This window comes from Pan paniscus, chromosome 9 (assembly GCF_029289425.2).
Source record: "Pan paniscus chromosome 9, NHGRI_mPanPan1-v2.0_pri, whole genome shotgun sequence".
NCBI lineage: Eukaryota > Metazoa > Chordata > Mammalia > Primates > Hominidae > Pan > Pan paniscus.
In genome coordinates, this window is record NC_073258.2 from 66,121,422 (window position 1) to 66,145,247 (window position 23,826).

General features: G+C 60.0%; 1 protein-coding gene across 5 annotated transcripts; it reads right to left on the reverse strand.

The window, feature by feature from the left end:
- Positions 1 to 223: 223 nt before the first annotated feature.
- On the reverse strand, positions 224 to 22,908 carry ATG2A (autophagy related 2A). 5 transcript variants are annotated; one of them, XM_008954022.4, is made up of 41 exons: positions 22,610 to 22,908; positions 20,013 to 20,175; positions 19,756 to 19,908; positions 19,496 to 19,598; positions 18,941 to 19,076; positions 18,713 to 18,811; positions 18,002 to 18,098; positions 17,760 to 17,924; positions 17,517 to 17,657; positions 16,713 to 16,950; positions 16,482 to 16,629; positions 16,291 to 16,383; positions 15,717 to 15,872; positions 15,359 to 15,602; positions 14,951 to 15,047; positions 14,671 to 14,830; positions 13,433 to 13,575; positions 13,210 to 13,349; positions 12,940 to 13,100; positions 12,350 to 12,500; positions 12,019 to 12,218; positions 11,762 to 11,842; positions 11,391 to 11,497; positions 11,212 to 11,304; positions 9,237 to 9,307; positions 8,935 to 9,011; positions 8,161 to 8,331; positions 7,911 to 8,037; positions 7,613 to 7,827; positions 6,536 to 6,744; positions 6,146 to 6,281; positions 4,287 to 4,493; positions 3,912 to 4,013; positions 3,737 to 3,821; positions 3,490 to 3,625; positions 3,322 to 3,394; positions 3,063 to 3,145; positions 2,401 to 2,522; positions 2,115 to 2,269; positions 969 to 1,121; positions 224 to 888 (listed from the first exon to the last, which is right to left on the reverse strand). In XM_008954022.4, exons 1-41 carry the CDS (start codon positions 22,778 to 22,780, stop codon positions 652 to 654), a joined length of 5,799 nt encoding a protein of 1,932 aa, XP_008952270.2. In that variant the 5' UTR covers positions 22,781 to 22,908; the 3' UTR covers positions 224 to 651. The 5 variants fall into 5 exon arrangements, with proteins under 5 accessions (XP_008952270.2, XP_008952269.2, XP_034788850.2 ...); XM_008954021.4 differs by having other exon boundaries at positions 12,940 to 13,124; positions 22,610 to 22,904; XM_034932959.3 differs by having other exon boundaries at positions 8,167 to 8,331; positions 22,610 to 22,891.
- Positions 22,909 to 23,826: the final 918 nt, after the last annotated feature.

The window sequence follows — 23,826 nt, forward strand, 5'->3', positions numbered from 1 at the left end:
CAGCCTCCTGGGAGGGGAAAGGCAGAGCCCAGAGCCAGGGGAAGGCGTGCAGGGCTGGGTGCCTCTGGGTCCGCCTGTGCCCTGATCTGCTGGGCAAGGCCAGGAGGCATGGCGACCCCTGGTGGTGACATGGGAGGTGCTGGGTGCAGAGGTGGGATCTGGGGCGGAGCCAAGGTCAAGGCTGAGGCCAGGGTTCACAGGGACAGAGGATCTGAGAGGGGGGCTGGCGGTGGGCAGTTTATTCCACTTCATGCAGACACTGACCCACGCGCTCACGGAGCTTAAAAATAATACATCGAACCACACGGATATCATCCCCTCCTCCCCCCAGACACAGAAAGACACTTGGCTGAGTGGGATGGGGTCCGAGGGTCCAAAAGCCTCTGTCCTGGGAGAAGGCAGCAGTGTGGGCCCAGGTGGGGGGAGGGGCAGTGTCCTTTCTCCCCGGAGGAAAAGTGCAGAGCCAGGGCTAAGGCCCCAAGGCAGGGAGGCCCCCCTCTCACAGCAGATTGGCAACGGGCAGGCTGGGAAGGCGTCCTTCACAGTGGCCATCCCCTGAAGGGCCAGGCCGGGCCGGGCCCGTGGGCTGCAGCTCTTGGGAGGCTCAGGAGCACGGTGGGCAGCACCCTCTGGGTGCCGGGCACCCCAGGCTCAGTCTTGGGCACTGTCTGAGCGCCACTTGAGGGCGTGGTCCTTGTGGGCGTCGGGGACAATCTGGTTGCGCATGCCCCCGAGCAGGCTGGACGTGGCCTCCGTGGCCAGGATGAGCGGCTTCACCACAGTCGGGGGCAGCTGGCGGATCACGCCCCCCACGGCGCCCGTCAGCCCCTTCTGCTCATGGCCCCGCGATGCCACGTCACAGATGGTCTGAGCTGTATCCAAGATGCCCTGTGGAAGCCAGAGGTCAGGGCGGGGTCTGTGTGAGGAGATGGGCATGGGGGACTGGGGCAGGGCGGGGGCCTGGTCACCTCTCGCACTGTGTCGTAGGCCTTGGCCACACCCTCCCGCAGGTCGGCAGGCTGCTGGCCCCTGCGCAGCCTCCGCGCAGAGCGCTTGTCCTGCAGGGAGCGGGAGACGGGGGCTGCCGGGGACAGGATGTCATACACGGTCTCAGCTGTGGCCTGGGGGACATGGGAGCACTGGATGAGGACAGCTGGCTGGGGCACACGTCAGCCCCAGGCCCCCAGGACAGTCTGAGACCCCACCAGCCCTCAGCCTCCCTGCCTGTTACTGTGCTGGCCTAGGGGGTCCTGCTCAGCCTCACTCCCCACTTCCTCCCACTCTTCCTCCCCTTCCTAGGCACCTGCCACTCTGCTGAGGGAACCTAGGAAAGTCTTCTCAACCCAAACCTCTCTTCCTGCTGACCACCACATTCAGCAGGTTCCACATGGCTGCCGCAGCTGCACGCCTGAGACTGACCGCTCCTTGTCTGGCCCCCCAGACGCCCCTGCCAGACGGTCAGGGGCCCATCCTTCCTTCTGTCTGCCAGATCCTCTGCCCAGCATCTCACCTGGCATCACTCTTTCCCACCTGACTGAACACTCCCGGGGGCTCCCTGGTGCCCATGCATCCCTCCCACCTCCCCTGGAGCCCTGCCCTCTGTCCTGTTGGGGTCTGAGCTTGCAGGTTCCAGAATGCACCATGCACCTGCACTCACCCCTTAGCCGCCTAGGACCATCGATCCCCTACAGAATTCATCTGACAACTGCCTACGAGACTGGTTCCCCAGCTTCCCTGGGGTCCTTCTGGCCTAGCGAAGTGTATGGCCTGAATGAACCAGGGCAGCCTCTGCGCCTCAGATTCTTAGTCTGCAAACACAGCCATCCTCCACCCCCCTTTACAAGACATGCCATGAGCAGGAGACACAGTGGGCTCTGAAGGCCTGGGGGGCACTCCCGCTCCTGCATGGGAGCCCCTGTGGGCCTCGGGAGACCTGGCTTGGAGGTCCCAGGCAAGTCACTTAGCCTCTCCGTGGCTGTTTCTCTATAAAGTAGGGCTGTCATACCCAGACTGCCCACTCTCAGAGGAGCTTTGAGGACAGAACCAGGGAGCTGTGGTGCAGAGGGCTCCAGCTGCTCTGTCCTGCACAGCCCAGATACAGGGCACCCACTCACCTGGATAGCCTGTACCAACCGGTTGCTGAGTTCCAGGGCGGCAGAGGCTGTGGATGAGCCAAAGGAGGCAGCCCCTCGCTGCAGCCCCCGCATGAGGCGGCCATCCTTCCTGTACTGCTCAATGGGCAGCCACAGCAGGTCCCGGAACCCTTGGACTAGGGGGAAGGAGCGCTCAGAGACACCCGAGGCTGCCCTGCCCCCACCTCCTCCTCTTATTCCCAATGGCAGCTTCTAGGTCGCCCAAGGGTAAAAGCAGTTTCGAGGGCTTCCAAACCTAGACACTCACAGAGCTGGACAACCGAGTGCATGGGGCCCACGCCTCCCAGCAGGCCGGGCAGCTGGTTCTTGCGGATGTCCTGCAGCCACTCGTTGAGGGCATAGCCCAGCACCTTGTCCACACCCAGGAGCCTGGCAGGGCAGGGAGGTGAGGAGGCAGAAGGTGAGGCAGAGCCACACATGGAGGGATTGTGGGGCCAGGAGGACTCAGTACCCCTGTGGCAAGTACTGTGGGCACTCTACCCTCCCTGTGGTCCCACCCAGTCATGTGCAGAGGGACTGTGTCCTTTTTTTTTTTTTTTTAGATGGAGTCTTGCTCCGTTGCCCAGGCTGGAGTGCAGTGGTGCGATCTTGGCTCACTGCAACCGCCTCCCGGGTTCAAGCAGTTCTCCTGCCTCAGCCTCCTGAGTAGCTGGGATTACAGGTGTATGCCACCACGCCTGGCTAATTTTTGTATTTTTAGTAGAGACGGGGTTTCACCATGTTGGTCAGGCTGGTCTCGAATGCCTGAATGTGTGAGCCATCATGCCCAGCCAACTGCGTCCTTTTTACAGAGGAGAAACTGAGGCCCTGAGAAGGGTGATGACTTGGCCAAGGCCACACAACCAGTCAGGACCAGAACAGAGGGAAGATCAGGGACCCTGGAGAGAGGCTGGGGTGCTGGGGACTCACCCGTGCCTGCAACAGAGCCGCTTTAGCTTCAGCTCGGAGCAGTTGAGTTGGGCCAGGCCGATGAGGAGGCCAGCGAAAGTGCCCTGGGAGAGGGAGGGGGTCCAGGTTTACCCGATGGGACTCAGGGAGCTAGCCAGCCCATGGGAGCCACTGGAGAGCGCCCTGGCTGCTAACAGTGCCTGGATGCAAGACCTGGCCCCCAGAGGGACTCAGCCACAGCTGACCCCACATGGCCACCCCATCCGACCGCCCCACTTACCACCTGGTCCATCGTGACGTGCTTGCCATGGTAATCCAGCCAGATGGGGACCTCAGACGTGAAGCGGAACTCTCTGGGTAGGGGAGCAGGAAGAGGGGGTTCTTTGCTCACTGGCCTGGCCCCCAGCAATCTGGCCCAGGGCCCCCCACCCGCAGTCCAGCAGCCTACCTGAAGTAGATGGGCTGCTGGTCAGGAGGGGAGGGGCTGTGTCCACCGCCTGGGGCCTCCTGCGAACCAGTGGTCTCTACGCCCTCGGCCTGCCCTTCCAGGGGGCTGCTGGGCTGGGCTCGAGTCTCGGGGCGAGCTAGGGGAGGGGAGGTCACAGACTGGGGATGGGGCCAGGGATGACTGGGAACCTGGGCTGTCCTGGGAGGCAGAAGGCCCAGACGCTCCCCTCCCTGGCCCAGCCTCTCACCCTCAGCGGAGGTCTCCCCTGGGACCACGGGGTTGATGCCGGCCACCAGACTAGTGAAGAAGTCCTTGAGGAAGAAGAGGGCATCCTGCAAGGGAGAGGTCCGGATGTGGATCAGACTCAGAGGCCTGGAGACAGTGGGGTCACCCTAGGCTCTGCCCTCACGTAGACCACTCACCTGGTCCACATTGAGCCGCAGGGGCATCAGCGAGACGCGGAGACAGCACTCAGGCCCACCCAGGTTGGTAGTGGGGGCCACATGCAGCGCTTTGATGGTGAGCTGGGAGCAGAGGGTGAGTTCTGGACACCTGCTGGGCCTCTGGGGCAGCAGCTCACCCAGCTGTTCCCTGAGAGCTCACCCAGCCACCCTGCCTCTGAACACGCTGTTCCCTTCGATAACACAGCCCCTAGCTCTGCCCTTCTCCCAGGCTCACAAACAACCTGGGTGTTTGTGTGGGAATGCGTGTATGTGTGTGAATCCATGCATGCGTGAAGATGTGTCCCCGACGGTCTGGTGCCCTGCCCCAGGGTGGATGGTGCAGGTCGCTCATACCATGTTAGAGTGGGCACGTCGCGGCATCCGCTCACTCGTGTGTAGGTACAGGAACTTGTTGATCTGGGAGGAGGCGAGCCGGTCTCGGACCTCCAGCTCCTGCACGATGAACACCTGACGGGACAGCGGTCGCTCCTCCAGCTCCTGGCTGGGGGCCGCAGGGCCTGTGGCTGGCTCCGCTGGGTACACCTCATGCTGGAAGCTTACCTGTGGGGTGGACAGAGGCCTGGCCAGGTAAGCAGGGCCCCAAGAGGGAGGGAAGGGCTGGCCCCAGACCCCTTCTCTATTCTTTTTTTGAGACAGTCTCACTCTGTCGCCCAGGTTGGAGTGCAGTGGCGTGATCTCGGCTCACTGCAACCTCTGCCTCTCGGGTTCAAGCGATTCTCCTGCCTCAGCTTCCCCAGTAGCTGGGATTGCAGGCATGTGCCACCACACCCAGCTAATTTTAGTAGAGACAGGGTTTCACAATGTTGGCCAGGCTGGTCTCGAACTCCTGGCCTCAAGTGATCTGCCTGCCTCGTCCTCCCAAAGTGCTGGGACTACAGGCGTGAGCCACCATGCCCGGCCCCAACCCCTTCTCTATTCTATGCCCAGCAGGGACCTGCCTCTCCCTCCAGACCTGACCCTGCTCTTGCTTCCCATGCCAGCTGCACTGGTCTCTGCCCCTCAAGGAGTCCAGGCCTGTTTTGCCTTCAGGACTTTGCTCTTGTAGCCCCTCTCCGTGGAGAGCCTTCCTTCCCCCTCTTCCTGCACACCCGCTGGCTGGCCATCAGGTCTCAGAGAGGCCCCTGGCCCCCTGCTCTGACACCCATCTCCCGCAGGTTCTTGCAGCACAGCCCACCAATCCGAGCAGCCTGAGGCCCCTCTGCCCTTTGCCTCTAGCGGCTCCTTGGGAAGCCCAGCACTGGCCTGGCTCACTCTCAGCAAGTGGGACCCCCCTGCCCCGGGCAATTTCCCAGGCCCAAACCTTGAACCCTCTGTACCACTCTCTGTATCTCACACACCCCATCCGCAGCTGAACCTGTGGCCAGCCCCCATCTAGGCTCTCCTGAACCTGCTCACTAGCCCTCCCTGATTGCTGCAGAGCCCCACCCCACAGAGGCCTCTCCTCAAAAGCCCTGAGGGGTTCGTCTCTTGTAAGACTCAAAAGGAACATTCTGGATCGCTGGTTATGCACAGGCTCTGCTGTTCCTGGAAATGCCAGGATGCTTCCAGCTTCCAGCTTTTTTTTTTTTTTTGAAACAGAGTCTTACTCTGTTGCCCAGGCTGGAATGCAATAGGGCGATCTCAACTCACTGCAACCTCTGCCTCTTGGGCTCAAACAACTCTCCTGCCTCAGCCTCCTGAGTAGCTGGGACTATAGGCACACACCACTGCAAATGGTTAATTTTTTTTTTATTTTTTATTTTTTGGTAGAAATGGGGTTTCGCCATGTTGCCCAGGCTGGTCTCAAACTCCTGAGCTCAGGTGATCTGCTCTCTTCGGCCTTCCAAAGTGCTGGGATTACAGGCATAAGCCACCATGCCTGGCCCCAATTTGCGGCTTTCACGCTGTCCTCTCTGCCTGAAAACTCTTCTTGGCTCACATCCCCACTTGTTCAGGTCTTTGTTCAAATGGTGCCTTCAGAAGAGGACTTTCCAGACCCTCCCCAGCACACCTGTCTCCTCCACCCCTGCAGACTCTCCCCTGAGCGCTCTTCACCATCGGACACACTCGATACATCTTGGTCCCTGCCTGGCTTCCTCCACTACAAAGGCAGGGGTTTTCCTCTGCGTTAGTCATTGCTACACGTGACATCGAGAACAAGGCCCGTTGTTCTATGACACACACGTGTAGTAGGCACTCGCCACCCCACTCACCTTGCTCAGCTGGATCTCCATGAGGACATGGTGCTGCCGCCCGCTGCCCCCCTGCGTGCGCCATGAGTTCTGGGGCCGGTTGGGGCCAGAGCAGCGGGAAGGGGAGCTCCTGGGACCTGAGAGGCCAGTTCTTGCCCTGGGAAGAGGGACAGGGGCCAAGCTGACTCAGAGGAACCCCATTCCCTCCCCGTCCTCAGCGGGCCTTTTAGCCTGGGACAAGAGACCCCCGCTAGCCCCAGTCCTGGAAAGCAGGCGGGATAAGGAAGGATGAGGAAACTGAGGCCCACCTGGGGTGGATGGGGCTCAAGGTCTCCAGCTGCTGAAAGTCAGACCTGGACCAGCCTGAGCCCCAACCTTCACCAGCTGCCACCTGCACCCGCTCCTCCTCACCTGTGGCCGGGGTGGGGGCCAAAGTCTCGGCCCCCATAGAGGTGCCAGATGAGGGAGACCTCACGTAGCACCACCCGAGTGCTGGGCACTGGGAAATGGGCAGGTGCCCGCAGCAAGTCCGTGCTGCCGATCGGCCGTGAGAAGTAACCGTCCCGCACAACGATGGGGCCGGGATGCAGCTGTGTCACCACAGGCTCCCCATCTCGAGGCTGCAGGGAGGCCAGGTAGACGTGTGACACAGATGTTCGATCCAGCCCAGCTGCCCCCAGCCCCAGCTCCCTGGCCTCACTTCTTTTTCCTTTTTTTTTTTTTTATAGACAGGGTCGGGTCATGTTCGGTCACCCAGGCTGGAGTGCAGTGGCACAATCACAGTTCACTGCAACCTCTGCCTCCTAGGCTCAAGCGATCCTCCATTCTCAGCCTCCTGAGTAGCAGGGACTGCAGACATGTGCCACCATATCTGGCTAATTTTATTTTTTTTTTGTAGAGACGGGGTCTCACTATGTTGCTCAGGCTAATCTCTCATTGCTGGACTCAAGCAATTCTCCCACCTTGACCTCCCAAATTGCTGGGATTACAGGCGTGACCTACCATGCTTGGCCTCCTCCCTGTTTTTGATGAAAGATGACACTCCTGGGTTGCTATCACCCGAGTCTATGCCTGAGTGGTCTGTCCAACAGGAGCCTGGGAAGCCCAGGCTCCTGCCAGCCCTGCCTCCTAAGACCTGGGTGAGTTCAGACATTCCCACCGGCCCTTGCAGCCACATGGTTCTCCATCCCTCTTGCTAACTGCCCTCTCCTCTTCCTCCATCCCTTGAATTTCCCAGTCCCTCTGCCCAGAACACCAGGTCTCCTCTTCCTCTGGAAATCCCCCTACTCCATCAAAGCCCAGCATCAGGGCTGCCTCCCTAGGGTGGCACAGACCTAGCACCACCCCCCAGGTGATGGCAACCACCTCCTGCCTGCTTCTCTCACCACGGGAGCTCCAGATGGCCAGGCAACCACCCCTGAGTGTTCCGTCCCCACCCCAAACACACCTGCCTGGACGGCAAACTGGTCCACCCCTCCCACCACGCACCGGGATGCCCAGGCCGGGAGCATCAAGGATGCAGAACTCATCACTGTCCAGGGTGTCTCCATCGCCCTCCTCTTCCCTTTCATCTTCCTTCTCCTCTGAGCATGACCCTAAGCTGCCAGCAGGGCCCCCGACAGGTGGTGAAGGGGGTGGGGCCCCACTCCGTTCACCTGGGAATAGGTAGACGGAGATGGGCGACGCCTGAGGGAGGTGGCCACCTATAGGAGAGAGGCCAGTTTGGAGAGGCGCCCACAGTGGGTGCCTGACTGTGTCTGCTGTCCCCACAGCACCCCCACTTCACCTGAAGGCTGGGCCAGCTCCCGTAGGCTGCGCTCGGTGTCCAGGAGGGCGTCGGCCAGGTCACGCTGGTTGATGAGGGCCGTCTCCACTCGGGGGCACGAGGGCAGAGAGGCAGGACTCTCCGAGAGCTGGGCCAGGCAGGGGAGGAGCAATGAGTGAGACAGGACAGGGCTCCCCCAACCCCAGGCCCGAGGGCCATGGCAGGGGAGGGGCCTGGCCGAGCTCTGGTAGCCTGTGTGGCCAGGCCTCACCTGTACCTTCTGGCCGGCGATCTCCGTGGGGCTGGGGGGCCGGGGTGGGGGGTGCAGATCGCCTGTGCTCATTACGTACTGGAGCAGGTTGACTAGCAGGGCACAGGAGTCGGCACAGCTGTGCACGTGTACCACGTTGTTGGAGCAGCGCAGCTCGAATAGTGGCTGGCTCTGCGGGGGTGGGGGGGAGCAGCTATGTGAACACAGGGGCCACTGCCTGCTGGCCCCACCCACTCGCTGGGAGGGCACCGCAGTTCTGACCCTGCCACAGGCAGAACAGGGATGGTCTCTCCTGGAGTGGATGACCTGCCCAGTAACTCCACTGAACAGATGAGCAAACTGTTCACCCAGAGGGTGAAAGGGGCTTGGCCCAGGGCCATCCAAGGAAGCAGGAGTGTGCCCACCCACCCTACCCCACTCCCCGTGAAGGGCTCTGCATGCCTAGCGAGGCAGGGCAGGTTATCTCCATCTTACAGGAGATGAATCCGGGGACCTACAAAGGTGGCTGATTCCCAGGGCCTCGCTGGTGCCCTGGCTGCCGTGTCCTCTGGTGGCAGGGCTGAAACCCATTCATTCATTCAGCCAGCATCAAGGGACCCCCCCACCAGGGCTGTACTATGGCCCTTTGCAGGAGGGGCACTAACTGCAGCCCAGGAAGGGCAGGTATAAACTGTGTCCGGAGCCCGGGCACGTGAGGGAGCAGCAGCCCCTGAAGACTCCCTTGGCCCCTGCACCTGCTGTGGCTCCAGGAGCCAGAGTGACAGCCTCACTCACCAGTTTGCCCTCGGTGCTCCCTTTCCAGGTTTTAATCACAAGTTCCAAGAGGTCAACATCCAAAACACAGACATAATCTGCAGCAGAGGCGAGAGAAAGGTCCTGTGGCCCCCTTCCACCCGGCCCCGGCCCCAGCACCTGGGGGAAGGATCCGGTTGATCCAGGTGTAGTCCCTGCTGTGCGGGCTACGTGTGGGAGCTAAGGACCCGGCCAGCAGCTGCGGGGAGACACCTGGCTGCTCTGGGTGTGGCCGGGGCGGTGGTCCCTCAGAGGGGAGGGAGCCCAGTCCCGGCCCTGCCCACCTCGCCGCAGGTCCAGGGTCTCCACCTCACACTTGTCGGACAGGTACAAGGCGGAGTCATCGAGGATGAACCTGGGGGGGAACAGGGCTGAGAAGGGCCCGGGCACCGCTGCAGGTGGCAGCTCCACGGGAGCCGAGCAGAGGGGTCCCAAGCCCACAGGAGGTGGTATGGACAGGCCCCTCCAGCCTCAGCGTTCCTGCCTGCACAATGGGGAGAAGGCCCAGACAGCAGGCAGTGGGAGGCGGGCAGCACTTGCAGCTCTCAAAGTGCCTGCAGTTCCAACACCTCGATGGGGCCTCATGACAGTCCTGGGAAGGGGTGTCCATTTTTCTCCCTGCTGCATTTGTGGTTCTTCTAAAATAAGTCCTTATTTTTGGCTGGTGCGGTGGCTCACGCCTGTAATCCCAGCACTTGGAGAGGCTGAGGCAGGCGGATCACCTGATATCAGGAGTTTGAGACCAGCCTGGCCAACGTGGTGAAACCCCGTGTCTACTAAAAATACAAATATTAGCCGAGCATGGTGGCGGGTGCCTGTAATCCCAGCTACTTGGAAGGCTGAGGCAGGAGAATCTCTTGAACTAGGGAGGCAGGGGTTGCAGCGAGCCTAGATCACACCACTGCACTCTAGCCTGGGCGACAGAGTGAGACTCCATCTCAAAAAGAAATAATAATAAGGGCTGGGCATGGTGGCTCATGCCTATAATCCCAGCACTTTTGGAGGCCAAGGCAGGCGGATCACGAGGTCAGGAGTTCGAGACCAGCCTAACCAACAAGGTGAAACCCTGTCTCTACTAAAAATACAAAACTTAGCTGGGTGTGGTGGTGGGTGCCTGTTGTCCCAGCTACTTGGGAGGCTGAGGCAGGAGAATCGCTTGAACCCAGGAGGCAGAGGTTGCAGTCAGCTGAGATTGCACCACTGCACTCCAGCCTGCCGACAGAGCGAGACTCTGTCTCAAAATAAATAAATAAATAAATAAGTCTTTATTTTAAGGGTAACATAATGAAAACTCCTTTAAGATATTTTAGAATAAAGAAAATAAAAATCATTCATCATTCCTAATCCCTAATTCTGAGAAAACCACCACACACATCTCCTTCCAAACTTTCTCTGCAGCTGCACGCCGAGACATATATAAACACCCCTTCATAAACTGATTTTAAAACATACACAGTCCTGTATCCAATGTTATTTGAGTAAACACTGTACTGTGGCATCTTTCTATATTTTTTATTTTATCTATCTATCTATCTATCTATCTATCTATCTATCTATCTATGTATTTATTTGAGACGGAGTCTCGCTCTGTCACCCAGGCTGGAGTGCAGTGGCGCAATCTTCGCTCACCGTAACCTCCGCCTCCCAGATTCAAGTGATTCTCCTGCCTCAGCCTCCCAAGTAGCTGGGACTACAGGCGCCTGCCACCACCCCCGGCTCATTTTTGTATTTTTAGTAGAGACGGGGTTTCACCATATTGGCCAGGCTGGTCTCGAACTCCTGACCTTGTGATCCGCCTGCCTCAGCCTCCCAAAGTGCTGGGATTACAGGTGTGAGCCACTGCACCCTCCATCTTCTTATATTTTGAAGGGATTCTTCAGCTTCACCTTAATCCCTGCATGGTTTTCTACCTACTAGGTGGGCCATGCTTATTTGCTCAGGTTGTGAGGGTTGTGATTTAACTGATACGTTTTGGCTGTTTTAACTTATACTCCATAAGCATTAAATCCCACCTCTCTTATTTGCATATCCTAGGACAACCCTCAGACATGAGATTACAGGTCAGAGAGCACAAATGCTTACAAGGGTCTCATCAGGAGGCTCCAACTGCCCTCTAGAAAGGCGGAAACAATCCACATTCCTGAGAATGAGACTATCACCCGGGTGTACATTAAGACCGGGAGCACCAGAGGACACACAGCGGCAGGCAGCTTCGGCCCGGCGAGGGTGGGATGGCCCGGTGCGGGGCGGCCTGCATACCTGAGCAGGAAGGTGGAGGTGTCCATGATGATGTTGCTGGAGAGAGTGAAGGTCTCTGCGGTGATGAGGACACGCACTGGGAGGTAGAGTGGCCTGGGGGTGATACTCGGGCTGGGGCCGGCTCCTTACACCTGAGAGCCCATCCCCGTCCCCAGCCCCTGGCCCACCCAGCCTGGTACCTATAGTCCACAGAGCAGGAGAACAGGTGTGTGTGCAGGATGGTGATGACCGTCGGGGGCAGGTAGCCCAGCACAGGGTCATCCAGCACGTCTAGGAACTCCAACAACTTCAGAGGCCAGGGCAGGAGGAAGCAGTGAGGATCAGGTGGTGTCCTCCCTCCTCTAACCCCTCCCTGTCCTGGCCCCTGCCTGGCACCTCACCTTCTGCCCGCTAGCTGTCTGCCACACCCCTTGCCCAGGAGCTCCGGACAAGGTCAGCTGTGGCCCAGTCCATGTTCCTCCCACCGGCCTCCTCCCACCTAGAGACCTGCTTGCCCAAAACAGAAGTCCAGAGTCACTGGGCCATGTGGCTTCCCACCACCCATGCTCACCTGGGAATGCCAGCTCTGCTCGGGCAGGGCCATGTAGTGGCGCAAGGTGGCTTTGTGCAACCGCAGTGTCACCAGGAACTCCTGAGGGTGGGGGCGCAGTCAGGGCAGTGGGGAGGCCAGCCCCACCGTGCACTGGGGCCTCACCGCGCACTGGGGTCCCACCGCGCACTGGGGTCCCACCGCGCACTGGGGTCCCACCGCACACCGGGGCTGCAGCCCAGGCTAGCAGGAGGGGTAGATGGTAGGCAAGCCCATACCTTCACATTCTTGTGGGGGTCCAGGTGGATGCGCACAGCAGTGGACAACATGTGGGGTCCCCGGCCCTGGCCCTTACGGCCCGAGGCTCCCCGCTCGGTCACCCCTTCCTCCGATGGGTAGATGGTTGGGGCCAGCTGAGCCGGGGGAGCGAAACTGGGAAGGTCCAGGTGACTGGGCAGCGGGTAGTCATCCACGGCCGCTGGGGAGGGGTCTCATGAGCCCCCTGCCAAGCCAACTGGCTACCCACTCCACCCAGGGCCCACATCCGTCCTGAAAGCCCTCCACCCCCAACCCTGGACCCCAGTGGTGACCTGCCCCCAGGCCTCACACCTCGGTGGTAGAGTGTTGCCTTTTCAGCTTCCAGACAGAAGTAGCCAAGTCCTGGCTGGCCACAGTACTGGGAGACGCTGAAGAGGGTACCGTGCTCCATGTCCAGCACCAGCTCCCCGTGCACAGCCTCCAGCCGCTTCCCACCCTCATCCTGCAGAAGGAGCACACGGCCTGGCTTCCCCAGCTGCACTCAGCAACCCTCAAGCCCTCTGGGGGTTGGCGGCTCCTGGAGCCCTGGCCTAAGGGGGTCAGCTCCAGTTTCCACCATGGACGCTGCTGGAGGCCCTGGATGGCACTTGCCTCTTCTGCCAGGAGAAAAATAATCTCTGCCGGGTCTGCCCGCTCAGAGTGGGAACGGTGGGTGCTCCATGCCCATCCCGACCCCTAGCATGGTGCTTTACATACAGCAGGGGGTCAGAAGGAGCTGATGGGCTGTGATAGGGTGGGCAGGCTGGCGTGGGTGGGCTGGCGCTGCCCACTCAGGCCTCCTGCTCTCCACATTCTTGACCTGGAGCTGCTCGCGCTGGTCTTGCTCTGCCGCCAATGGGAGCTCTGAAGTTTGGGGCCCGCCTGCCCGGGGCTGCACTCACCTTGGTCTCACAGAGGGCTGTGATCCGCCCCTTCAGCACTGTCACCAGTGTAGAGAAGGTGCTCTGCAAGTGAAGACTTGGGGCCTCAGGGGCAGCGGCCTGTGGGCCACCTGATGCCCCCACTGAGAAGAAGTGGGCATCCTCGTCATCCGAGTCCGAGTCTGGGGTGAGATCAAAGCAGTTGGCTGGGAAGGAGACCGCGAAGGGCTAGCCTGGCCCTTCCCAGACCTGGGGGTCCTCCCTCTAGCCCAGCGTTAGCACCTCTCATACCCAGCTTGAAGGCTGACTTGCACATCTTAAAGCTGTCGTGCCAGAAGCCTGAGGGGCCGGGGAAGCCCGAGGGCTGGGCGGCGGGGTCGGGGGTGGGAAGCAGATCTGCAGGCTCCCACATGAGCAGGTCGTTGTTGATCCTGAGATAGGCGGGTGGACAGCAGGTAAGGGAGGCCAGGCCCACCCAGTGTCCAGTCCCGCCCTGCTGGCCCCGCGTCTCCACCTGTTGTAGATGCTCTCGTAGACCTCCTTGCTGGGCAGAAAGATGTGGACACTGGGCAGGATCACTTCCAGGCTGCAGCGGGACAGTGCCAGGGTCCGGCTCTGGAACGTCCTCATCTCCTCAGGGTCTCCAGGGATCACCATCTGGACAGGGTGAGGTGGAAAGAGCAGGAGAGTCATCTTAGAGACGCTGGCTGGGGCCTGTCTCTGGTCTCAGTCCTGCCCTCCTGTCGTTCATCATTCATTCATAGGAGCCCTTCTCTACTGGGGATGCATGATAGCCGTACAGATACAGTGCTGATGGCACACCTGTGCTGTTCTAAGGGCTTCAGGTATGTTAACTTCTTTCATCCTCACAACAGGCCTGTGACACAGGTCATGGTTAGGCTGGGCGCGGTGGCTCACGCCTGTAATCCTAGCACTTTGGGAGAGTGAGGAGGGCAGATCACTTGAGGTCAGGAGTTCGAGACCAGCCTGGCCAACACGGTGAAACCCTGTCTCTACTAAAAATACAAAATTAGGCCAGGTGCGGTGGCTCATGCCTATAATCCCAGCACTTTGGGAGGCTGAGGTGGGTGATCATTTGAGGTCAGGAGTTAGAGGCCAGTCTGGCCAACATGATGAAACCCCGTCTCTACTAAAAATATAAAAATTAGCCGGGCGTGGTGGCACGCGCCTGTAATCCCGGCTACTCAGGAGGCTGAGGCAGGAGAATCGCTTGAGCCTGGGAGGCGGAGGTAGCGGTGAGCCGAGATCATGCCACTGCACTCCAGCCTCGGCGACACAGCAAAACTCTATCTCAAAAAAAAAAGAAAAAAAAGAGAGAAAGACAGGTCATGGTGCCCATTTTCCAGGGGAAGAAACTCATCTATAGGTAACTCTTCAAGGTCAGATAACTCCCCAGGGTGATGACACAGTCACCAAGTGGCAGAGCCTGGCCCTTAACTGCCTCTCTAAGTGTACAGTGCTGATCCACCGGTCAGGTGGGGCAGGACCTGATCTTTCCAATCGAGGACCCATGCTCCCCAGGGGCCTGCCCTCACCAGTGCCGTTTCAGAAAGACTCTCTGACTGGCTGGAAAGAATGGAAGAGCCGAAATCCTCACTGGTGTTGGGTCAGCTCATGCCCACCCCAGGTGGTCGTGCTGCCCTGGCCCACAGCCACACAGGTGGCTCCTACGGCAGGAACCCGGGCGGTGGGCGGGAGGGGGTCCTGGGAAGAGGTGGGGCCAAGTCTCACCTCCTCTGTCTCATACATGGTCCTCTTAGAGGAGAAGGGCGAGGGCTCAGGTTCCCGCAGCTCACAGGGACTCTCCACTGACAGCTCCAGCTCCTCTCCCTTCTCCGGGGCCACCTCCCACTGTGTGCTGCTGGACTGGGGGTTCACAGTCACCACTACCCTGCCAGGGCACAGGCCTGTTACTGGCCTGCAGGGCCCCCGGCACCCAGTTCCAAACTGGCCCCCTGACACCCCCAGCAGAACCCTCCTCTCCTGGGCCCAGTCCAGAGCCCCTACTTACTGGGGCAGGAAGTACTTGCGCCCAGTGCTCTTGGGGTCCAGGGCTTTGGAGACACGCAGGCAAGGGACAGGTGGCTTCCCTCCATCTTCATAGATACCTGGAGGGGGATGGGGAATTAGGGGGTTCATCACTGCTGCCTTTTCCTATTTCTTCCCCAATGCCCAGGTCGGCTCAGAGCTGTGCCCCCGACTCCACACACCTTGGTGGGCAGAGAAAGCCAGAGACAAAGGGTCCACCCTACTTGTCGGCGAGGAGGCCGGGGACAGGCAGTGCTGGGACCCCAAGAGCTGGTAAAGGCCTGGGCCAGGGACTGCTCGGGTTGTGACTGGGCCCCTTCCATAGCCCCAAGCCCATCTCTCCCAGAAGCCAGGCCTCTTGCCCCAAGTTCTGTCACTCGGGGGCTCTCACCATGTAGGTCGGAGCAGGTGAGTTCCAGGTGGGTGGGGACTGGGGGACCAGGCCCACTGCTAAGCTCTGACCGGAACTGGGGCTCACTCAGCTCCAGCCGAAGCTGCTCAGCCCGCACGGCCTGGCCCGCCCAGGGGTCCCGCTCAGGCCGCAGGTCGGCAATGGGGAAGCGCAGCCGCAGCGTGGCCCGGGGTGCAGAGAGCCGAAATACCGTCTGCTGCTCCATCGCCGGCAGGGGCTCTGTCTGCAGGAGGATTGGGGGTCAGAGCCGCCGTCGGAGCCCCTCCCACTGTGACCAAGAGCCGAGGACCCAGGCCCTGCACCCACCCCCGGCCTGGCCCTGGCAGGGGCCTCTCACCAGCAGGCCAGCTGGAGGCTCAGCAGGTACGGTGGCCAGGCGCAGTAGGGCGGCCAGCCGGTCCAGGGCCCCCAGCTCCACGTCCGCCTGGAAGTTGGCCAGGTCCAGGGCCAGTTCTGAGTGGCAATGGCAGGCAACTGAGCGCCGGGGTCGGCTCTGAGGGCGAGGGCGTTCAGGTCAGTGAGGGCTGAGTGGTACTCAGGGGGTGGGACAGGAAGGCCCTCTGGTAGTGGGAGAAGAGCTGGGGCAGGGGCCACGAGAGCACTAAGGAGGCCTGTCCCACCTTTGCCCGACGCGCACAATGTGCTTGTTTACTTATAAAAGCCACCCGACATGCGCCACTCTTAGCAACAGAGGCCAGCCAGGGGGCCATATTGAGATAGGGCAAGGGCATGACCAGGCTCAGAGACTGGCATAGGAAGGGCCAGGCAGGTATTTGAGGGCCCCAGCATGGTGAGATGTGGAGCACAGGGGAAGAGGGACAGGGCTGGGCAGCAGAGGAGGCCCTGGCAGAGGCCAGGGTGGGGTCAACACGCCATGGGGACAGCCTGGTGGCCTGGAGCGGGTGGGTTACCTTAGGCACACGGCGCAGGATCTGTGTGTGGCGCAGATGGGCGCAGGGCCGAGCTGAGGCCTGGGAGCCCAGCGTACCAGGAAAGGTCAGGATCTGGGATGGGACCCGGGAGGCACACAGGGTCAGGCCTGGCCCCACAGCCACCCAAACCTCCAGACCCCGCCTCGTACACATTCTGCCTCTGCCCTCACCTCCATGTACTCAGGCTCGGAGGTGCCCCGGGGCCACAGACACTCCAGCACCTCCAGCTGCCCGAAGTGCACTTCCATGCTGGTTGTCCGCCGGCCCCGACTGCCCGTCCGCAGCTCCCAGGACAGCTGCACGGCTGTGCCCGTTAGCCTGCGGGGAAGAGGACAGGTGTCAGAAGGTGCACTTAGGGGGCTCTGATGGTCTCTCCTCAGGCCCTGGCCTCGGGCTTATACCGAACATGGCTACAGGGACAGGCCCTCTGGAAGCGTGGTCGAAGGTGATGGAAGTCTCGGGAACCGAAGGGCCCATCCTTGGTGGCATCAAACTCGGTGAAAAAGTGCGTGGCGAGGTCAGGTGGTCCGGAAGATGGGGCAGACGTCTGAAGCAAGGTCAGGGTCACACCCCCCAAGGTCATCTTCAGCAGCGAGTCAGGGCGCATGGTGTCCAGGAGGGGGTTGGGGGCCATCTTGCCTAAGGGTACAGAGGCTTCAGCAGGGGCTCCCAACAGATTCCGGGTACCCCAGGTGGAGCAATAGTTCGCCACCAGGCTGGGGGTTGGGAGGCCAGGTCTGCCCCACCATGTGGCTCTGGGAGAAGGCTTGGTCAGGCAGGGGTGACACTGGTGCCTCCAGTAGGCCAGGCCCTCTGCCCAGGCTCAACTGAACCCTCCTCAGGGTGCTGGAAGGACAGGTTGTGATAAAGCACCCAGCCTAGCACCCACACACAATAAGCTCTCAATAAACATGAACTCAGATATACAGCCTGGCAAAGGCTGATCTCACCCTTCTCTTCCTATGGAAGAGGAAGCTGAGTCTCAGAGAGTTTAAGTGCTTGACTAAGATCAATGACTGAAAAACCTAGGCTCTGTCCACTCTATCACCAGCTCCCACCTTGTTTGGTCCCCAGGGAACCAAGTCACAGATGGTAGATATCCAGGCATCGCTGGGGATTTCCTGTGTGCCTCTGACATCCCACGGCACTAAGGCCTCTTCCAGTCCTTCCTGTCCCTGGAGTACCCCCAGGGTGCTCCAACTCACCAGCTGGGTGGGCCTGGGCAGAGAGCCGGCGGGAGGCCATGCCGCTGTGCACAGAGGAGGCCAGGTCTACATCGGAGAGGGAGAGCTCAGAGAGGGCTGAGGCCACACTGCTTGTGAGGCCAGCCATGGAGAAGAAGAGGTCTGTGGGTGAAGTGAGGAGTGTCAGGGACAGCCGACCCCAGCCCCTAGGCTCCTGCACCCACACTAGCTGCCCCTCCAACCACGGTCTGACCCCACACCCACCAGTGTTATCCAGGTTGAGAAGGGGGTTGGTAAGGGGGTCTGGACTGAGGGGCTCAGCCACTGCCCCTGCCTGCAGCTGCTGGTTCAGGTCCTGCTCAATCAGCCACAGGTCTTCAGCACCTAGCGGGCGGCTCTTGTTCAGCTTGTCAGCCAGGCCCTCGTGGTCTGCAGGGGAGGAGACTTCAGTCTGGGCTGGCTGGCCCTCCCAGCCACCCCACCCCCATGCCACCCAGGGGCCTCACCTGTAAGGCTCACGGCGCTGAGCAGTTCTTGAAGTTGCTGGAGCTGCCTTGGGGTCAGGAGCAGGTGCAGGGAGCCCAGCTGTCCCGCCACCTCCAACTGGGGGCCAAGGAGGCAGCCATGGAGCCTAGGCCCACCACCCAGCTCCTCTAAGAGCTACCACCCGCCTGCCCTCGCCCTGGGAAAGCAGGATGCTGGCTACCAAACTAAACTCTGTTACCAACTAGCTCTATGAACCAGGCCACAACTTGACCTCTCAGCCTCAGTTTCTTTTTTTCTTCTTTTTGAGATGGAGTTTCGCTCTTGTTGCCCAGGCTGCAGTGCAGTGGTGCAATCTTGGCTCACTGCAACCTCTGCCTCCTGGGTTCAAGCGATTCTCCCGCCTCAGCCTCCCAAGAAGCTGGGATTACAGGCATGTGCCACCACGCCTGGCTAATTTTGTATTTTTAGTAGAGACGGGGTTTCACCATGTTGGCCAGGCTGGTCTCGAACTCCTGACCTCAGATGATCCACCCACCTTGGCCTCCCAAAGTGCTGGGATTACAGGTGTGAACCCTGTGCCTGGCCTACAGCCTCAGTTTCTTTAGCTGCCAAGAAGGAAGTAAATCCCCTACTTGACATCCCCACTGTGGGCTGTAGATAATCAGCCTTGCTGAGGAGGAGGAGTCTTGAGATGGGGTACTCACCCCCTCCCCAGGGGCCTGGGGACCCACCTTGGGGCCAGGGAAGGCCTCATTTTGCTTCAACTTCACCATCAGCTCCATGTACCCTGAGCAGCTGCCGATCTGCAAGGGGGGCTCTGGAGGCTCTTCCTGGGAGGCGGGAGGATACAAGAGGGGAAGGTTGAGAAAATGGAGTCAGAGATGGTCAGAAAGGATGGGAGGGGCTCAGTGGGCTCAAGGGAGAGGAGACAGGGGCTGTGGGAATCAGAGCCCGCTCACCTGTGCCGGGAGCTCCTCGTAGTGCAGGCGGACCCCTGCCAGCTGCAGCAGCTTGTGCAGGAAGGCAGGCGGCTGATGCACGTCCACCGGCGGCGCCTGGCTTGGGTCCCGCACTGCCTCGTCACAGTACTCCAGTCTGGAGAGTGTAGGGTCAGCCCGTGCCCTGGCCACCCCAGGCCTGGAGCCCCTCTCTCCACACAGTGCTCTGTTCTAGGGGCACGGGGTCAGGGAGCCTAGCCTGCAGAGCTGCCCCATCACACCTAGGCCGTCCTGAATCACCATGTCCAGCCCGGAGGCTCAGGCCAGCCCTTGCTCCTCAGACCCTCAGCATCTAACTTGGTTCTTGGGGCCTCGGCCACTCTGGGCCTGTATCACCTGGCCTCTGGACACCAGTCCGGGCTCACGATGCAGCCCACCTCCCCAACCCTACCACCACCGAGGCCCATCCAGATCCACCCTGCCTCTTCCCAGGAACCTAGGCTGCGGGTGGGGACCATCCAGCAGCCCCCACTCCCCATCTTCACACCAGTCCACCCCAGATCGGCCTGCCCTTACCTCTGCACACGGACCTCGACGGCCACACCACGTTCCCCATCACCCGGAGAGTGCTCCACCCTCACGACAGTGTCCAGGAAGGTCACTTTGATCCTCCGAAGCACTGAGGAGTTGGGGAGGGGTCTCAGGTCAGGTGGAGCAGCAAAGGGGAGGCAGAATTTCCCATCTGGGCACCAGGGTGGCCGTGCCGTTGTCTGGAGCCCCTGTTCTGTGTGCCACTGAAGGGCAGGAGACAGGGCGGCCAGGAGGGGCCTGCTCACCAGTCTCAATGGTCTGGGCAAACATCTCCAGCCCCTCCAGGGGCTGTGGAGGCTCAGAGGGCTCCGGTAGCCCGTCCCGCAGACACTCCTGGGCCAGCTGCAGGCTTGTGGTCATGCATGAGGCCCAGCTCTGTGAGTCGGCAGCCCCTGGCACTGTAGGGAGAAACAGGGTCTCAAGGCAGGCAGGCCCAGTCAGGTCCTGGACGCCCCGGCCCACTCTCCCCACTTGCCTGCCCCCAGCCTCGCCCTGCCCTCACCTGGACCCCGGCGGGGCTGCAAGGTGAGCTGGAGGCCGGACACGCGCACTGTGCAGTGGTCGGTGAGCAGAGCAGCCCAGGGCACGGCCACCTCGATGGAGCCCACGAAGCCTTCCACCAGCTCCAGCGGTGACTCCATCGACTCCAGCACCTCGTTCACAGACTGGGAGCAAGCAAGAGACAAAACCAGCTCAGGGAAACCCCAAATCCCACAGGCTGGCACAGCCTTATCTGGCTATAGTGCCTTGGAGAGCACCCTTGGCTTGCCCTGTCCCTCCACGTGTTATCTACAAGGTCCCACCTATGCTCATGCTGTCCCCTACTACAGGCCAGCCCCCCTACCCCGTCACCCAAAGGTGCCTAATCCTTCAAGCCAGAGCAGATGTTTCCCTCACCACTTAATTCAAGATAATATTTACCGAGCACTTTCTACATGCTGACACTGAGACTAGATGGGTAAATAAAATGTCTTCATTCCCCAGCCAAGCTAGGCTCCAGCCAGGGGCTCAGAGCAACTAGGATGAAACTCAGAGGTGAGCAGGTGCTTGGGGGTGGTGAGGGGGCTGGTGGGGGGGCCGTGGGGAAGACGCCTAACCCAGCCTGGGCCGTCAGAGGAGGGGCAAGCTGAAGAATAAAGGGAGGGGGGATAGGCGCTGGTAGAAGGTGGTGTGTTGCAGGCACAGGACAACATGGGCACATGTATGGCAGAGTCCGGAATACCCATGTTCACCCTGGATAAGCAGAGTTCAGAGGGACAGTGTCCAAGAGAGGGGCTGACCTAATGCCAGATGGGACCCCCCCTCCACCAACCCCAAACACCTAGTGTAGCTGTGCCTCTCTGTGAGGCACAAGGCTGAGCCCCTGGCTAAAATGTCCACGCTGGAGTTGTACCCCTGCCAACCTGGAAGCTCCTGGAGGGCTGTACCCCACCTGCCTCCCCCGTCACCCCAGGTGCCACCCAGAAAGGGCCTCAGTAAACTGGTTGGATCCAAGAATAAAAAAGCACATGGCAGAGCAGATGGGAGTCCAAATTCCTCACCCAGAGACCCACAGCTCGGGAAACTGAGGCCTAGAGACAGGACTAATCTAGTCACCCAGTATACAACAGGGACTGAGACTGGGATGCGGGCCTCTCTCTCTTCATGCCACTTCAGAGGCCCCAGATACTCAGTTTCTTTGGGGGCCTTCAAGGCGGGGCCTGCAGGCTAAGCTGGGAGGGAGGAGGGGCTGGTTATCAAGAAAGCGTCTGCATTCCACCAGGGCCCTAGAGAAGCCAATTCAGTCCCCAACAAGAGGGCAGGGAACAGGAGTAGGGGCGTTTTCTGGAGCTGAAAGTAAAAAGGGGAAGCCTAGGGCTGGGTATGGTGGTTCATGCCTATAATCTCAGCACTTTGGGAGGCTGAGGTGGGAGGATCCCTTCAGGGGTTCAAGACTAGCCTGGGCAACATAGCGAAATCCTGTCTCTATAAAAATAAAAAAGGGGCAGCCTAGAGACGGCCTTAGAGGCTGAGGCTAAGGTTAGAGGTCAGAGAGGGCTTCCTACACCAGAATTCACAGACAGCAGGCCACTGGGGGGTGCCCCCAGTTCAGGGCCCACGGTTATCCTACCCCACATTTGCTCACCAGGGCCTGGCCTATCCCCAAAGCCTAGCTCTTCTGCCCAGATTAGCAGCCCCCTGAGTCCAGCCACAAAACTGAGAAGTCCCTGCCTCCATGCCCACCCCTGCTGTTCTGGACCTGGTGGATCGACCAGGACGCGCCTCTAATTGGTGGCTCCTTCAAAGCTCCCCAGGTCAGCTGAGCTGTGAGTCAGGGCTCCTCACCGTTCCCAGCCTCAAGCCTCTGACCTTACACCTCTTGGCCTCCCTAGCATCTCCCTTGGCCTCCTCCCGGCTTGAAGCCAGATCTCCCCACCTTTCCTCCAGGGCCTCCCTCCAGGCAGGGACACTGAGCCGGGGGGTCGGTGGGAGATGTGGGTGGGGGCCATCCAGTCCCTCCCTAGACACCCACTTGGCCCATCCCACTCTCCCAAAAGCAGGAAGTAGGCAGCGACCCAGGCACACGAGGTGTTGATCAACACTGGTACTGACGCGGTTGTTGACATACACATCCGGTGGTTTGTTGATCCCACCTACGGGCTCAGGAGTCAGGGCACATGATCCACAGGTGTCCTCGCCAGGGCTCCAGACCCCTACCAGCTTCCCCCACCAGCTGCGCAGGCCCAAGTCTGTCACTGCCCTGGCCCAGCTCAGTTCCTACGCTCCCTCCCCAGCCCCTCCTCAGCCCGAGAGCCACCCTCCTTAACTCAGCCCCCAAACTCGACGAGTTTGTCTTGCATTCTCCAGACAGGTGATCTTGCCCTCTCCAGCCTCAGTTTCTCCTCCCGTGGAGACAGAAACCCCTTCCCGCTCAGTTTCTGGCTCTGGTAAGGAACTGAAGAGGCCAGCCGGGGTGCCTCTGACGCCTGGAGAGGGCAAGATTCCCCTGGCCTCTCTACGCCCGGTGCCTGATCCCCCAGCCCGATCCTGCCGCAGGGAGCCTCAGGTCGCTGCGCTCCCACCCTCCGCACCTTCCTGGACTCGGGCCTGGCTCCTCACCCAGATTTCCAGGTGGATGTCTCGCAGGGCAACGCTGCCCTTGTACAGATCGAGGCTGAGCTGGTCCAGGCTGAGGTGCTCTTGGAAGAAGTGACCTAAGTAGTGGTGCAGCAAGTAGCGGCAGACCCGCTCTTTCACACAGTTTGACCATGGCCACAGCCATCGTGACATCTCGGAGACCGCCGGGCCTGGGCCGCCTCCGCTTGCCGCCCGCCGGCGATCCCCGTCCGGCTCCGCTGTTCACTAGAGCCCCCGGCTCGCCCCGCCGCTTCTCTAGGCGCCAGGCCGCGCCCCCGGACGCCCAGCCACGCCCCCTACGCTCACTGTCATTGGCTATTGCAAAGGGCGAGGCCTACTGATTGGCTGCGCGGGGCGGAGCCTTCGGGCGCGAAAAAGGGACTGGGCTCTCTGCATGATATAGGGCTCTCAATCATGATTTACGCTTGCGTAAAGTACTGTGTGGGAGGACCTTTAACCTCCCCTCTACAGGCTCTGGGAAGGCTGTTGCTCCAGGTGCCGGCCCCTCAAAGGAATGCGCATGTGCTGATTCGTCCAACCACTTTAAGTGGTTGGGGAGGATTTAAAGGGACAGTGTCCCATCAAACTTCGTAGAAGCCTTCCCCAGAGGAGTAAACTCAGTGCGCGATCTTAAGCGCGCATCTGTGGAAAGAATTAAGTGAGTAAACATTCGCATTTTGCAAAATCCTTTACCATCCTTTATCTCATTGAGCCCTCTTAATAATCGCTCAAGGTAGGGATTATTGCCACCGCTTTACAGGTAAGAAAACAGATTAAGATACGAGAAAGACCCTGCCTCAAAAACAAACAAAAATAAATAAGGGCTCTGAATCCATCACCAAGGAAGGTCTTTTTTCCCCTCCTCACCCCGGAATGCTCAGAGGGAGATTAACTGACCCTCCCTTCTCTCTGCCGTCGGTCAGGCCTTAGGCACCTCTCTGAAATAATAATAGCTTTTCATATCTCTAGTCCTAAAATCAAAGAATGGATTCTGCCTCCTTTAAGCAGGGCGGCATTGTTTTTGTACAGCCTTTGAGCTAAGTATGGTTTTTATGTCTTTTAAATGGTTAGGGGAAAAATCAAAAGAAGAATGAACTTTTCATGGCATGTGAAAATCATGAAATTCACATTCCAGTGTTTATACATAACGTTTTAGTGTCACACAGTCTTGCTCATTTGCTTAAGTTCTGCCCAGGGCT